General features: G+C 70.9%; 1 protein-coding gene across 1 annotated transcript; it reads right to left on the reverse strand.

The window, feature by feature from the left end:
• Positions 1 to 491: 491 nt before the first annotated feature.
• MAST1 (microtubule associated serine/threonine kinase 1) lies at positions 492 to 12,293 on the reverse strand (the record flags this gene model as incomplete). Its single annotated transcript, XM_084307240.1, is given in 31 exon segments — positions 492 to 588; positions 808 to 893; positions 895 to 921; positions 923 to 1,140; positions 1,143 to 1,421; positions 1,979 to 2,148; positions 2,451 to 2,587; positions 2,967 to 3,089; positions 3,483 to 3,712; positions 4,087 to 4,251; positions 4,346 to 4,503; positions 4,713 to 4,840; positions 5,336 to 5,445; positions 5,683 to 5,805; positions 5,899 to 6,000; positions 6,493 to 6,658; positions 6,771 to 6,903; positions 6,991 to 7,129; positions 7,813 to 8,021; positions 8,110 to 8,195; positions 8,280 to 8,347; positions 8,569 to 8,647; positions 8,649 to 8,699; positions 9,152 to 9,253; positions 9,863 to 10,069; positions 10,466 to 10,541; positions 10,894 to 11,017; positions 11,020 to 11,056; positions 11,305 to 11,383; positions 11,711 to 11,786; positions 12,205 to 12,293. Coding segments are annotated over 31 exon segments (3,874 nt in total), but the record flags the coding sequence as incomplete, so codon positions are not given.
• Between the last annotated feature and the right edge of the window lie 369 nt (positions 12,294 to 12,662).

Genomic DNA, 12,662 nt, shown 5'->3' on the forward strand with positions numbered 1-12,662 from the left:
GGGGGAGGGGGTGATGACGTCACAGGGCGGTGGTGATGTCATCCGCCGGGCCGGCCCTGGGAGCGGTGGGGGCTGCTGCGGTGTGACGTCATGGCTCGCCCGAGCCCCGTGCGGTGACATCACGGCGATGACGTCACCGCCCGGGTCACGCCTCCCGTCCTGACGTCGTCACGGCTGTGATGTCATCGGCGCCATTGTGGCCGTGACATCACCGTTGCCACACCATCGGTTATGCAGTGGCTATGACATCATCGGGCCCGGTCCGCCAGTTACACAAGGGCTGTGACATCGTCTGGCTTACGTCATCGGTGACATCACAACTGTGATGTCAGCACCTCCACTCTGCGTCGGCACTGTGATGTCACCGGCAGTGACATCACTCGCAGGCCCTGAGGGCTGTGACGTCACCAGTTCCCCTCTGTGATGACGTCAGAGCTGCGCCCTCACCCCACCGCGTGTGACGTCACCGCTATGACATCACCGCCATGACATCACCAGGCCAAGAACCAAGGGGCATAACGGGGGGGGGGGGGTGACACCTGGACGAGGGGAGGGGGGGGCGGTTTGTGGGGGCCGATGACATCACACCTGGGGGGGGGGCGGGGGTGTCACAGTATTAACCCTTTGTGTACACGGGGGGGAGGTGCCGGCGGGTGAGGGGGGGGGGGGCCCGCATGCCTGGCCCCACCCTTATTTACAGCAGAGGCTGGGGTCAGCACCTGGTGGGGGGGGGGCCAGGGCCTGGTGAGGGGGTCAGCGCCCAGCGGGGGGGGGGGGTCAGCGCCCAGCGGGTGCCCCCTTCCCCACCCTCTCCCCCTCCCCGGGGGGTGCCGACCCTGCCCCCACCACCACGATGGGCACCGGGGGCACCCCCGGCGCCCCCCCCCCCCCGGCGGCCCTGCTCGTGCTCCTGCACCGGGCTCAGCGCCTTGGGGGGGGCGGGGGCGGCGGCGGGGACCCCCTCGGCCCCGTGGGTGGCCCCAAGCAGCAGCGGCGGCTCCTGGCGGCCCAGGCGGCGGGCGGGGGCCGGGGGGGGCGCCCCGTCCCCGGGGCTCTCCCCGTCCCACTCCGCCAGGCTCTGCAGGGGGGGCTCGGCCGGGAAGTCCTTGCGGGCCTCCAGGCCCAGCTTGCGGGGGGGGGGGCAGCGCCTTGTCGGGGGGGGCCGCGGCGGGCCAGGCGAGGCGAGTCGGCGGCCTTGGGGTGCAGCTTGGCGGGGAAGGCGGGCGGCGAGGCGGCGGGGGGCGAGGGCGTGTGGGCCAGGGGCGACAGCGGGATGCTGCCGGCAGACTTGCAGCGAGCCGCCCGGTACTGCCGCTGCAGCTTCGGGGACAGCCCCTGCAGGGAGCTGGGCCGCAGGTGCGGGCCCGGGGCCGGCGACGGGGGAGCGCTGGAGCCCGGGGAGCTGCTGGGAGGGGACGGCCCTGCCCCGGCCCGGAGTCACCGCGCAGCCCCGGCACCGGCACCCGGGCAGCGGGACCGGCCGCTGGAGCCCCGCCCCGTGGAGCCCCGCCCTCTGGAGCCCCGCCCCCTGGAGCCCCGCCCCCTCTCCTTCCATGTAGCCCCTTCTCACCACCCTGCAGCCCCGCCCCTGGAGCCCCGCCCCATGTAGCCCCGCCCCCTAGAACCCCGCCCCCTCGCCCTCCAGGTAGCCCCACCCTGCCTCCTGCAGCTCCACCCAGCCCCCTGGAGCCCCGCCCCCTGGAGCCCCGCCCCACCCTTTAGCCCCGCCCCCTTGCCCCCACAGCCCCTCCTCACCCACCTCTAGCCTCGCTCCTTGTGGCCCCGCCCCCTTGCCTTTTCCGTAGCCCCGCCCCCGTAGCCCCGCCCCCTGCCCTTCCCTGAAGCCCCTCCTCACCACCCTGCAGCCCCGCCCCCTGGAGCCCCGCCCCCTTGCCCTCCCCATAGCCCCGCTCCGCCCCTTCAACCCCGCCCCGCCCCACCGCGCGGCCCCGCCCCCGTTGCCCCGGGCGACGCGCACCTGTCTCGGCGGCGCGCGGCGGGTGGGCGGGGTCCCGCGCGCGCGCGTGCGTGGGGGAGGCGGGGAGGCTGTCGGAGGAGGAGAGCGAGCGGCTCAGTGACGTCAGCGAGCGGCTCGTGTGCAGCAGCGAGGCCTGGCGGGCCAGGTGGCGGAACAGCGCGCTGCGCCGCCTGCCGGCGGGGAGGGGTCACTGCAGGCATCCCCCCGGGAACCCCCCCCGGAACGGGAACCCCCCCGCCGGGAACGAGACCCCCCCCCCCCCGGGATCCTACCTGGGCACCAGGACCCCCCCGGGCACCGGGACTCCCCCTCTCTCTGGGCACCGGGAACCCCCCGGTCACCGAGAAGCCCCCCGGGCACCGGGACCCCCCCCCGGGCACTGGGGCCCCCCCCTCCGGGCACCGGGAACCCCCCGGGCACTGGGACCCCAGGCACCGGGACCCCCCCCCCCGGACCCTGGGCCCCCTCCCACCTCTCGTGGCCGCCCCCGGTGCCGCCGCGGCGGTTCCTCCTGGCCATCTTGGTGCGGGCGCTGCGGCGCCGCGCGGGCCCCAGGCGGATGGAGGTGTTCTCCAGCGGCGTCGTGGTCACCAGCACCTTGGTGCCGCTCTGCCGGCCCCGCCCGGGTCATGGGACCGCTGTGACCTCTGACCCCGCCACACCCCCTGACCCCACCATGACCTCCGACCCTGCCGTGACCCCAACCCCGCCGTGACCCCAACCCCACCATCACCCTGCCACAACCTCTGACCCCACCGTGACCTCAGACCCCCTCGTGACCCCTGACACCTTTGTGACCCCCTGACACCATGACCTCTGACCCCAGCATGACCTCCAACCCCGACCTCTGCCCCCACCCCAACCTCTGCCCCCCCACCCCACCACGGTGACCCACAACCCTGCCCGTGACCCACAACCCCACCCCGACCTCTCAACCCCGTGGCCTCGTGACCCCCCTGCCCCCCCCCATGACCCCGTGACCTCTGACCTTGAGGATGAGCTCCACGACCTCGGTGTGCACCAGCCCGTGCACGGGCTCCCCGTTGACGTGGGTGATGAGGTCCCCGGCACACAGCCCGGCCTCCTGCGCCGGGCCCCCCTCCTCCACGTGCTGCACCCACAGCAAGGTTACGGCCCCGGCACGGCCCCGGTACAGCCCCGGCACGGCCCTGGTATGGCCCTGGCACGGCCCCACCGCCCCCACCCGCAGCGAGCAGTCCCCAGTGCCCTCATGTCCCCATATCCCCTCCTTGTCCCTGTGTCCCCTTAGATCCCTGTGACCCCATGTCCCTTTATTCCCCTCCCTGTCCCCATGCCCCCTTTTTCCTCTCCTTATCCCCATGTCCCTTTATATCCCCATGTCCCCTCCTTGTCCCCAAGTCCCCTTTTCCCCCCCACATCCCCACATCCCCCCACATCCCCTTACATCCCCATATCCCCCCATGTCCCCTCCGTGTCCCCACATCCCCCCCGTGCCCCTTTCCCCCCCCCGTCCCCCGCTGACCCAGACGACGTGGTGCACGCTGTAGACGTCGCTGTCCCCCAAGTAGACGCGGATGGCCCGCAGGGTAAAGCCGAATTTCTTGCCGGGCCGGGGGATGGCGATGGGCGAGCGGGGGGCGGCCACGGCGGGGGCCAGCTCGCGGCCCGGGGACGAGTCCCGCGACGAGGGGTCCGAGGACAGCGAGCGCGGGGACATGGGGCTGCCCAGGGGCGAGGAGCCGGGCGCCTCCCCTGCGCCCCCGCTGGCACCGTGCCCAGAGACGGGGACACGGGGACCCCCCCACCCCCCCCGGGGACACCGACAGCACCCGACACCCCTGGGGAGCTGGGGGGACCTGGGGGACCCTACCACCCCCAAGGGACACCCCCAGCCCCTGCCAGCCCTGGGGACTCCCCCAGCCCCCCCCCCCCACTTGGGGACCAAGGGACGCTGCCACCCCCGGAGACACCGCCAGCACCCACCACCCTCAGGGACCTGGGGGACCCCCTGGGGGACCCTGCCACCCTTAGGGACCCCACCAGCCCTCCCCACCCTTGGGGACCCAGGGGACCCTGCCAGCCCCCCCCCCCCCCACCTTTCGGTGCTGCTGGGGGGGGACACGCACCGCTGGGGATGATGACAGAGAGTGCGGTGGCCGACGCCGACTTGGTGACCTTGCCAGGGCCGCGGGGGCTGCGCTTGTCACCCCCCCCCTCGGGGGGGGCCACCCCTGGGTGCCGCGGCCGCCGCAGCCCCAGCTCGGCCCGGGGGGGGGGCAGCGCCCGTTCACCTGCGGGGATGGGAAGGGAAAGATGGGGGCGTTGAGGGGGCAAGGGGGGGGTCACAGGGACCCCTCCCCACCACAACCCTCCCCCGGCACCCACCTGGCTCCTCGCTGGTGCCCTCAGCGGGGCTGTCGCGGGGGGGGACCCCGTTGCGGGGGGGGCCCGGCTCCAGCAGCGCTGAGAAGCGGCGGCGGGCTCCCAGGGGGGGGCTGCCCTCCCCTTCGGCGGGGGGGGGCTCAGCAGCCGGGGGCCGCTTCCTGCAGGGACCCAGGTGCTGGAGGGGGGGGGGGGAGGCAAAATCTGCCCCCCCACCCTCCAATCATGCTTTGGGCACCCACCCAGCTGTCCCCAGGCGCCCCCCCCCCCTCCAGTTGTGCCCAGGGGCACCCAGGTGTTGTTGTCCCCCCCCCCAGTGACCCTGTTGTTTCCCCCCCCCGGGTCCCAGGCGCCCCCCCCGGATGCTCACAGCTCGGGGGATGCCGTGCGCCAGCTGCGGTCGCGGGCGAAGCCCTCGCGCCGGCCCTCGTCCCGCGGGCGCCCCTTGGCCGCCTTCGGCTCCGGCTGCTGCGAGAGCTGCTCCAGGCTGCTGTACACCTGCACCGGGATCACACCGGGATCGTGGCCGGAATGGCATTGGGATCACACCGGGATTGCACCGGGATCACATCGGGATCATGGCCAGAATAAAATTGGAATCACCCCAGGATTTATGCTCAGGATCACCCCGGGATCACCCCGGGATCGTGCCCAGGGTTTCCCCGAGGTCTTGCGGGACTCCCCCACGCGTCGGCAGCAGGGCCGTGGTGCGGCGCTGCACGAGGGTTGTGCAAGCGTGCGAGGGAATCACACAAGGGCGTGCACAAGGATTGGCACCAGGGACCAAGGCACGAGCTGCACCAGGGGCTGCACGAGGGCTTGCACGAGGATTCACACAAGGGTTTGCACGAGGGTTTGCACGAGGGCTCCGACATGACATCACTCGGGGCTTTGCCTGGGGCTGTGCACAAGTGACCTGCTCTGCACGTCCCCCAGAGCCCTCCCAGGTGTTCCTGTGCCCCCGTGCCCCCCCCCCGTGCCCCCCGTGCCCACCTTGCTGAAGCGGGGGGAACAGGACGAGAACTGCCGGATCTCCACGGGCTCGTCCTCCGTTGTGTCCTCATCCTCATAGGAGGCGACGTGGGTGTAGCGGTCCGAGCGTGCTGGGGGGGGGAGGGAGGGCTGGGGGGGGGGGGCAGGGGACACGGGAGGTGTCCCCAAAGGCAGCAGGGACACGGCACCCGGGGAGGGGGGCCCAGGGGGGCTCTATACGGTGGGGGAGAACCTCAGGGGGTTCCTGGGGGGGGGTGGAAGGAGAACAGGGAGGGGTCTGTGGGTGCTGAGGGGGTCCCATGGGGGTGTCCCCTTGCAGGGGGGGGGGTCCCGGGGGGGTCTCTCACTGTCGAAGTAGCTGGTGTCCTCCTCGGACTCCAGGTGGGGCACGAATTCGGCTTTCTGCCGCAGGAGCCCTGTCCAGTCGAGCGCCGCGAAGAAGCCGTGAGCCTTCACCTCCTGCGCGCCGCCTGCGTGGGGACACCGGGCGGGGGACACGGGGCTCAGGGGTGCAAGGGGGGACACGGGGATCTGGGGGGGGGGGGCAGGGGTCGGGGTCTCACCGGCCCCAAGGCGCCGCAGGGGGTCGGGCTGCAGCAGGCGGGAGATGAGGTGCTGAGCGTCGGGGGGCAGCGCCTCGTCCCCCTCTGGCCACAGGATCTCGTCTGCCACGGGGGGGACACGGGGGGGACACGACATGGGGACACGTGAACGCAGGGCTGCAGCTGCCTGCTGTGGGCCCAGCACCACACCGGGGACCGCCAGCCCCACGGCCCCACGTCTGTCCCTATAGTGGAGGTGCCCTGTGGCTGTGTCCCCGTGTCCCCATTTCCCAGTATCCCCAGGATGACCGGCTCCAGCCCCACGTCCCCATCCCCACGTCCCTATATCCCTGTGTCCGTGTTCCCCCGTGTCCCTGTGACCCCATGTCCCTGGGATGACCCGCTCCATCCTATCATCCCCATCCCCACGTCCCCACATCCCTATCCCTGTGTCCCCATTTCCCCCGTCCCCATATCCCCCTGTCTCCATATCCCCTGTCCCCATATCCCCCTGTCCCCATATCCCCTGTCCCCATATCCCCATCCCCCTATAACAGACAACATCCACCCCTTGCCCACGTCCCCGCTGTCCCCGTGCCCCCCCCAGCCCCGTACCCGAGATGACCTGCCCGAAGAGCTCCTCGGGGGTGTCCCCGAAGAAGGGCACGCAGCCCACCAGGAACTCGTAGAGCACGATGCCCATGGCCCACCAGTCCACGGGCTTCCCGTAGCCCTGCCGCAGGATCACCTCAGGGGCGATGTACTCGGGGGTGCCGCACACCTGGGGGGGGCACACCCTAACGGCCACGCCCCAAGAGGCCACGCCCCAAGAGGCCACGCCCTAAAAGCCACGCCCCAAGAGGCCATGCCCCTCCCCCGGAGGCCACGCCCACCTGCTTGTCCCGGAACTCGCGGGCGTCCTTCTCCATGTGGCCCTCGTAGAGGTTGGTGGTGAGGCTCATCAGCCCCATCTTGGAGAGCCCGAAGTCCGTCAGCTTCACGTGGCCCAGCGAGGTGATCAGCAGGCTGTGGGGAGCCCGGCGGCTGGGACCCCCCCCGGGACCCCCCCCGGGACCCCCAGCCCCGGGACCCCCCTCCCCATCGCGGCCGTACTTGTCGGGCTTGAGGTCGCGGTGCACGATGCCGTAGTTGTGCAGGTACTCGAGGGCCAGCACGGTCTCGGCGAAGTAGAGGCGCGCCAGCTCCAGCGGCAGCGCCCCGATGTGCTTCAGCAGCGTGGCGCAGTCCCCGCCTGCGGGATGGCGACATGTCGCGACACCAGAGGCCCGTGGGGGGATGGTAACAGCCCGGGCGGGATGACAACTGCTCTGTATCGCAACGCCCAGCTGCATATCGCGACGCCCAACTGCATACCGCGACACCCAACTGCATGTCAAGACCATCAACTGCATATTGTGACCCTCAATTGCATATATCATGATGCCCAGCTGCATATTACGATACCCAACTGCATATCGCGACGCCCAGCCTTCTGTCCTGCCCTCCAGCCCCATGCTGCATCTCACAGCCCTCTATATCAGGGCACACCGCCCCGAGTCGTGACACCCAGTAGTATGATATCACGCTGCCTGGTCCCATATCACACCACCAATCCCTGTATCGTGATGTCCAGCCCCATACTGCAACACCCAGCCCTGCATCACAACACCTGACCCCCATATTGCGATGTCTGGCCCCATATCATGACATCTGGCCCCATATCGCAATGCTTGGCCCCAGTATCATGACAGATGGCCCCCATATTGTGACGCCCAGTCCTGTGTCGCGATGCTTGGCCCCCATATCGCTACACCTAGCCCCCATATCGCGACACCCAGCCCCCATATCACGACACCTGGTCCCCATATCACGACGCCCGGCCCCCATATCGCGACGCCCGGCCCCCATATCGTGCTGCCCGGCCCTGTATCACACCTTCGACGTACTCCATGACCATGCAGAGGTGGCGGCGGGTCTGGAAGGAGCAGAACATGCTGACGACGAAGGGGTTCTCGGCGAAGGTGAGGATGTCGCGCTCGACGAAGGCCTGCTGCACCTGGTTGCGCAGCAGCAGGTTCTGCTTGTTGATCTTCTTCATGGCGAAGCGCTGCCGCGTGGCCCGGTGCCGCACCAGGTACACCGCCCTGCGCACAGGCGGCGTCATGCCGGGCCCCCCCCGGCCCCGCACAACCCCCCCCCACCCCCCCCAAGACCCCCTCTCCGGCCACTCACCCGTAGGCGCCGTTGCTGATCAGTTTGATGGTCTCAAAGTCGCCTTCCCCTGGCGGCTTCTTGGTCCTGGGGGCGCTGCTGCGGCCCTGGGGGGGTCATGGGGTGACTGGAGGGGGGCTTTGGGGAGGGGGGGGCCTTGCACGCATGGGGGACCCTGAGCCAGGACCCACCTCAGCCCCCTCCTCAGGCTCTGGTGTGTTGCTCCCGCCGCTGTCAGGCTCCTCCAGATGCACCACGTCTATGGGGGGGGGGAGCAGGGCACGCAGTCACATGTGCCCGAGGTGTGCAAAACGCCGTGCAACGCCCCCCCCCCCACTGTCTGCCACCCCCCCTTGCACCCCCCGAACACCCCTACGGGCGTGCAAACCCCACGCGCACCCCTTCCAGCCCCCATGCACACCTCCACTGGCGTGCAAACCCCGCGCACGCCCGGGCGGCCGCTTGCACACGCGTGTGTACCGGGGAAGGGGTCGCGTGCCAGCCCCAGCTGCCCGATGATGTAGCGCGGGATGTCGGCCTTCAGCAGCCCCTCGCGCGCCCTGCCCCTCAGCCGCCGTCAGCAGCTGGTAGAACTCCGCCGGGTCGAACTCCTGCACGCACACGGGGGGGGGGGGGGGGCACGCGCGTGTGCAACGCACGCCCAGCACGTGGGGATGCGTGCGTGGCAGCACGAGCACGCCGGGCACACGTGTGTGCGACAACACGCGTGTGCGGGCTCACACGTGCGCGTTGCTCTGCCCATGGTGCCGCACGAGCGTGCCCACGTGCAAGGCGCCGCACACGCGTGTGCGCCCCGTGGTCCCCGGTGGCTGTGGCGATGCCCCGGCAACACGGCTGTTGTCGTGGCAACGGAAGCCCCGCCTCCTCATCAGCGGTGCTCAGGGATTGGCCAGGGCGTTGTCAGGGCGACGGGGAAGGATGGCGGCGATTGGGCGGTTGGGATGGTGCAAGGCGGGGTGGGGAGGGTGTGTGTGGGGGGCACAGGACCCCCCCTATGGCCGTGGGGGGGGGAAGGTCGGGGCTGGGGGTCCGGGGGTCTCACCAGGCACTCGAGCAGCCGGGCGGGGCGGGAGATGATGATGAGGAGCCTCTTCACCAGCTGGGTGATGAAGGCCACCTCCTCTGACTCCGAGCGCTCGTAGGCCTGGGGAGAACAGAGGGGGGGTTAGGGGTGGGGGGGTCCCGATGGCACCAGGGGGGGCTTGGGGGCACTGGGGCATCCCCATGAGGTGCCATTGGCCCCTGCTGGGCCCCCTTGGGTGCCTCTTGGGTGCCCATTGGACACCGTTGGGTCCCGTTGGATGCTGTTGGGTGCCCATAAGGTGCCTTTGGGTCCTGTTGGGTCCCAGTGAGTGCCCCTTGGACGCAGTTGGGTCCTGCTGGACACCGTTGGGTGCCCATTGGATCGCATTGGGTGCCTATTGGGTCCCGTTGGACACCATTGGTCCTGCTGGGGGCCCACTGGGTGCCATTGGGTCCCGTTGCGTCCTGTTGGGTGCCGTTGGGTGCCTGCTGGGTGCCCATTCGGCCCGTTGGGTCCCGCTGGGTACCCAATGGGTCCTGTTGGGTGCCCACTGGGTGCCACTGGGTACCCGCTGAGTGCCGTTGGGTCCCATTGGGTGCCGTTGGGTGCCCACTGGGCCCATTGGGTGCCTGTTGGGTGCCATTGAATCCCGTTGGGTGCCCATTGAGTCCCGTTGGGTCCCGTTGGGTGCCGTTGGGCGCCCCCCACCCCGGCAGCCCCCCCGCTCACGTCCTGCAGCAGCCGCTCCATGTTCTCCTGCAGCTCGTAGAAGTAGCCGGCGGTGATGAGGCCGTGGCGCGCCTTGGCCAGGCAGTCGCGGGCCAGCTCGGCCAGCTGGTGCTGGATGAAGCTGAGCGCGCCGTCGGCCAGCGGTGTCCCCCCGGGGCCGCAGCCCCGCACAAACTCCTCCAGCCGCTCCTCCATCTGCGCCGTCGCCTGCGGGAAACGCCCCCGGGGTTGCCCTCACCACCCCCCCCCCCCCCAGGACCCCGCATCACCCCTCCTATTGCCCACCTGGACCCCCCAGAGCTGCCCGTAACCTCCCCAACCCTAACACCCCAACACCCCTCCCACATCCCCCCCAATGCCCACCCAGACCTGCCCAAGCTGCCCCATAACTCCCCGACCCTCACACCCCCAAGTCCCCCTCCTGTATCCCCCCGTGGTGCACCCCCCATAACCACCCCATCACCTCCCCAGGACCCCCCTACGCTCCCCCGGTGCCCTGTAGACCCCCCTGAACCACCCAAATCCCCCCCCATATCCCTTCCAACCCCCCCCCAAGGAGCCTGTACCCCCCCCACGCCCCCCCCAGCTCCCCGTGCCCCCCACCTTGGGGAACCGCTCCTTGTAGACGTGGTTCATCATCACGATCTCGTTGTCGTGGGATGAGGGCGAGCGCCCTGGGCTGGGGAGGGGGGGGGGGAACACCGCTGGCACCCACGGGACCCCCCATCACGCCCCCGCTGCAGCATCCCCCCTCCCCCTCCAGCACCCCCCCCTCCCCATCACCTCGCTGCCCCCCATCATTCGCAGTGCCCACCCCCCCACCACTGCGCCTCCCTCCCCCTGGTGACCCCATGCTGCCCCCCCCCAGTGTCCCCTCTCCCACATGGCCCCCCAACACCGCCCCCACCCTTCCCCCCCCCCAACCCCCAACCCCACAGCGTCCCCAACCCATCACCCCCCCCATCCCGCTGCTGCCCCCGACCCCCCCCCTCATTTAACTCCCCCCCACCCCCAACCCAACCCAGGCCTACCTGAGGCTGCGGGAGCGGGGGCGGGGGGCTGGCCCCCCCCCGGGCCCCCCATCCTCCTCGGCCAGGCTCTCGGAGCTGCCGAAGTGCCGGGAGAGGAAGCGCAGCTCCTCCGGCGTCGGCTGCGCGGCAGCTGGTGCAGGCGCTCCTGCGACGAGCACGAGGACTGCGCGCCCGCGTCACCCACGGACCCCCCCCACGGACCCCCCCCCTTGACCCCCCCCTTGACCCCCTCCCAGACTCTCCTCGGACCCCCCCCCCCACCGTGGGTGGTCACAGGCAGCACCCACAGGGGGAACCCCCAGGGTTATGGGGGGGGAGGGGAGGGAGGGGAGGGGGGGGGACACCCCCCAAGGGTCCCCTTGGTGTTTGGGGGGGGGGGGGGCACCGAGGTTTGCCCCCCCCCACACTCACCGAGACGGTGGAGCTGGGCGTGTTGGTGCCATAGCCCGAGGAGGGCAGCGAGGCCAGGGACCAGCGGCGCCCGTCGGCTCTGGGGTGGGGGTGGGCACGGGGGGGGGCATCAGTGACCCCAACACTCTGACCCCCCCACCCCACTATCCCCCCCCCCCCCCCCAAACCAGCCTGGGTAACCTGGTTTGCCCCCCAGCTAGAACCCCAATCTTGGGACCCCCCCCATCGTGGGACCCCCCCGCCACTAATCCTGAGACCCCCCCCACCTATCCTGGGACTCCCCATCCTTGGACCCCCCTCCCCCATCCTAGGACCACCCCCTCATCCTAGAACCCCCCCCATCGTGGGACCCCCCCCCCCCAAACCCTGAGACCCCCCACCCCCCCCCATGGCCCCCCCCCCTTACCGGCGGGAGGAGGCGAAGGAGAAGTGTGCGGGGTTGCTGGGCGAGAAGTTTCGGGGGCTGTCCAGGGGGCTGCTGCCTGCGGGGGGGGGGGGGGGCAAATTTTGTTTTTTTTTTTTTTGGGGGGGGGCATGGGGGTGACGTCACTGCTGCCCCGCCCTGCCAGGCCCCGCCCACAGCAGAAGAGGCGGGGCTAAGGCGCCCCCCTCCCACCCAGGGCAGAGGGAGGGGGTTGACCCCAAGGGATGGGGAGGGTCTTGGGGGGGGGGGGAGGCAATGAGTGTTTTTTTTGGGAGGGGGCTGGGGGGGTTATTGGGGATGGGGGGGTTATGGGGCCCTTTGGGGGGGGGGCAGCAGGCTGAGGGGGTCCCTATGGGCACTGAGGGGGAGAGGTCCTGGAGGGTCCCCATGGGTTCGGGGAGGGGGGGCATGAAATGGGGGGGGGGCTCAGGGACAGGGGGGGCCCGGGGGGGGCCGGGGGGGGGCCCGGCTCTCACCGATGTGGCTGGGCAGCGGCGAGTGGGGGCGCGGGAGCGTGGGCGAGGTGCTGGTCAGGATCAGGCTCTTCCGATTGCTCGTGCGGCAGCTGGGGGGGAGCAGGTTTTTTTTTGGGGGGGGTGGGAGACCCCTCCCACACCACTGCCCCCCCCCACACACACCTTGCACCCAGGAAAGCCGCTGGAAACACACACCACAGTCCCCCATCCCCAACCCGACAGCATGGGGGGGGGCACGGATGGGGGGGGGGGGGTGTGAAGATGGAGGGTGAGGAAGAGGAGGGAGGGAGGACGGGGGATGAAGGGATGGGGGGGGCAGGGGATGGGGGGGGATGGGATGGAGGAGGGGGGGGAGGATGAAGGTGAGGATGAGGATGGAGGAGGAAGGGGGGGAAGGATGAGGGTGAGGAGGATAAGGAGAGCTGAGGGTGGGGATGAAGGCTGGACGGGGGGGCGAG

The sequence above is a fragment of the Netta rufina genome (genome assembly GCF_964035555.1).
Source record: "Netta rufina genome assembly, contig: SCAFFOLD_165, whole genome shotgun sequence".
NCBI lineage: Eukaryota > Metazoa > Chordata > Aves > Anseriformes > Anatidae > Netta > Netta rufina.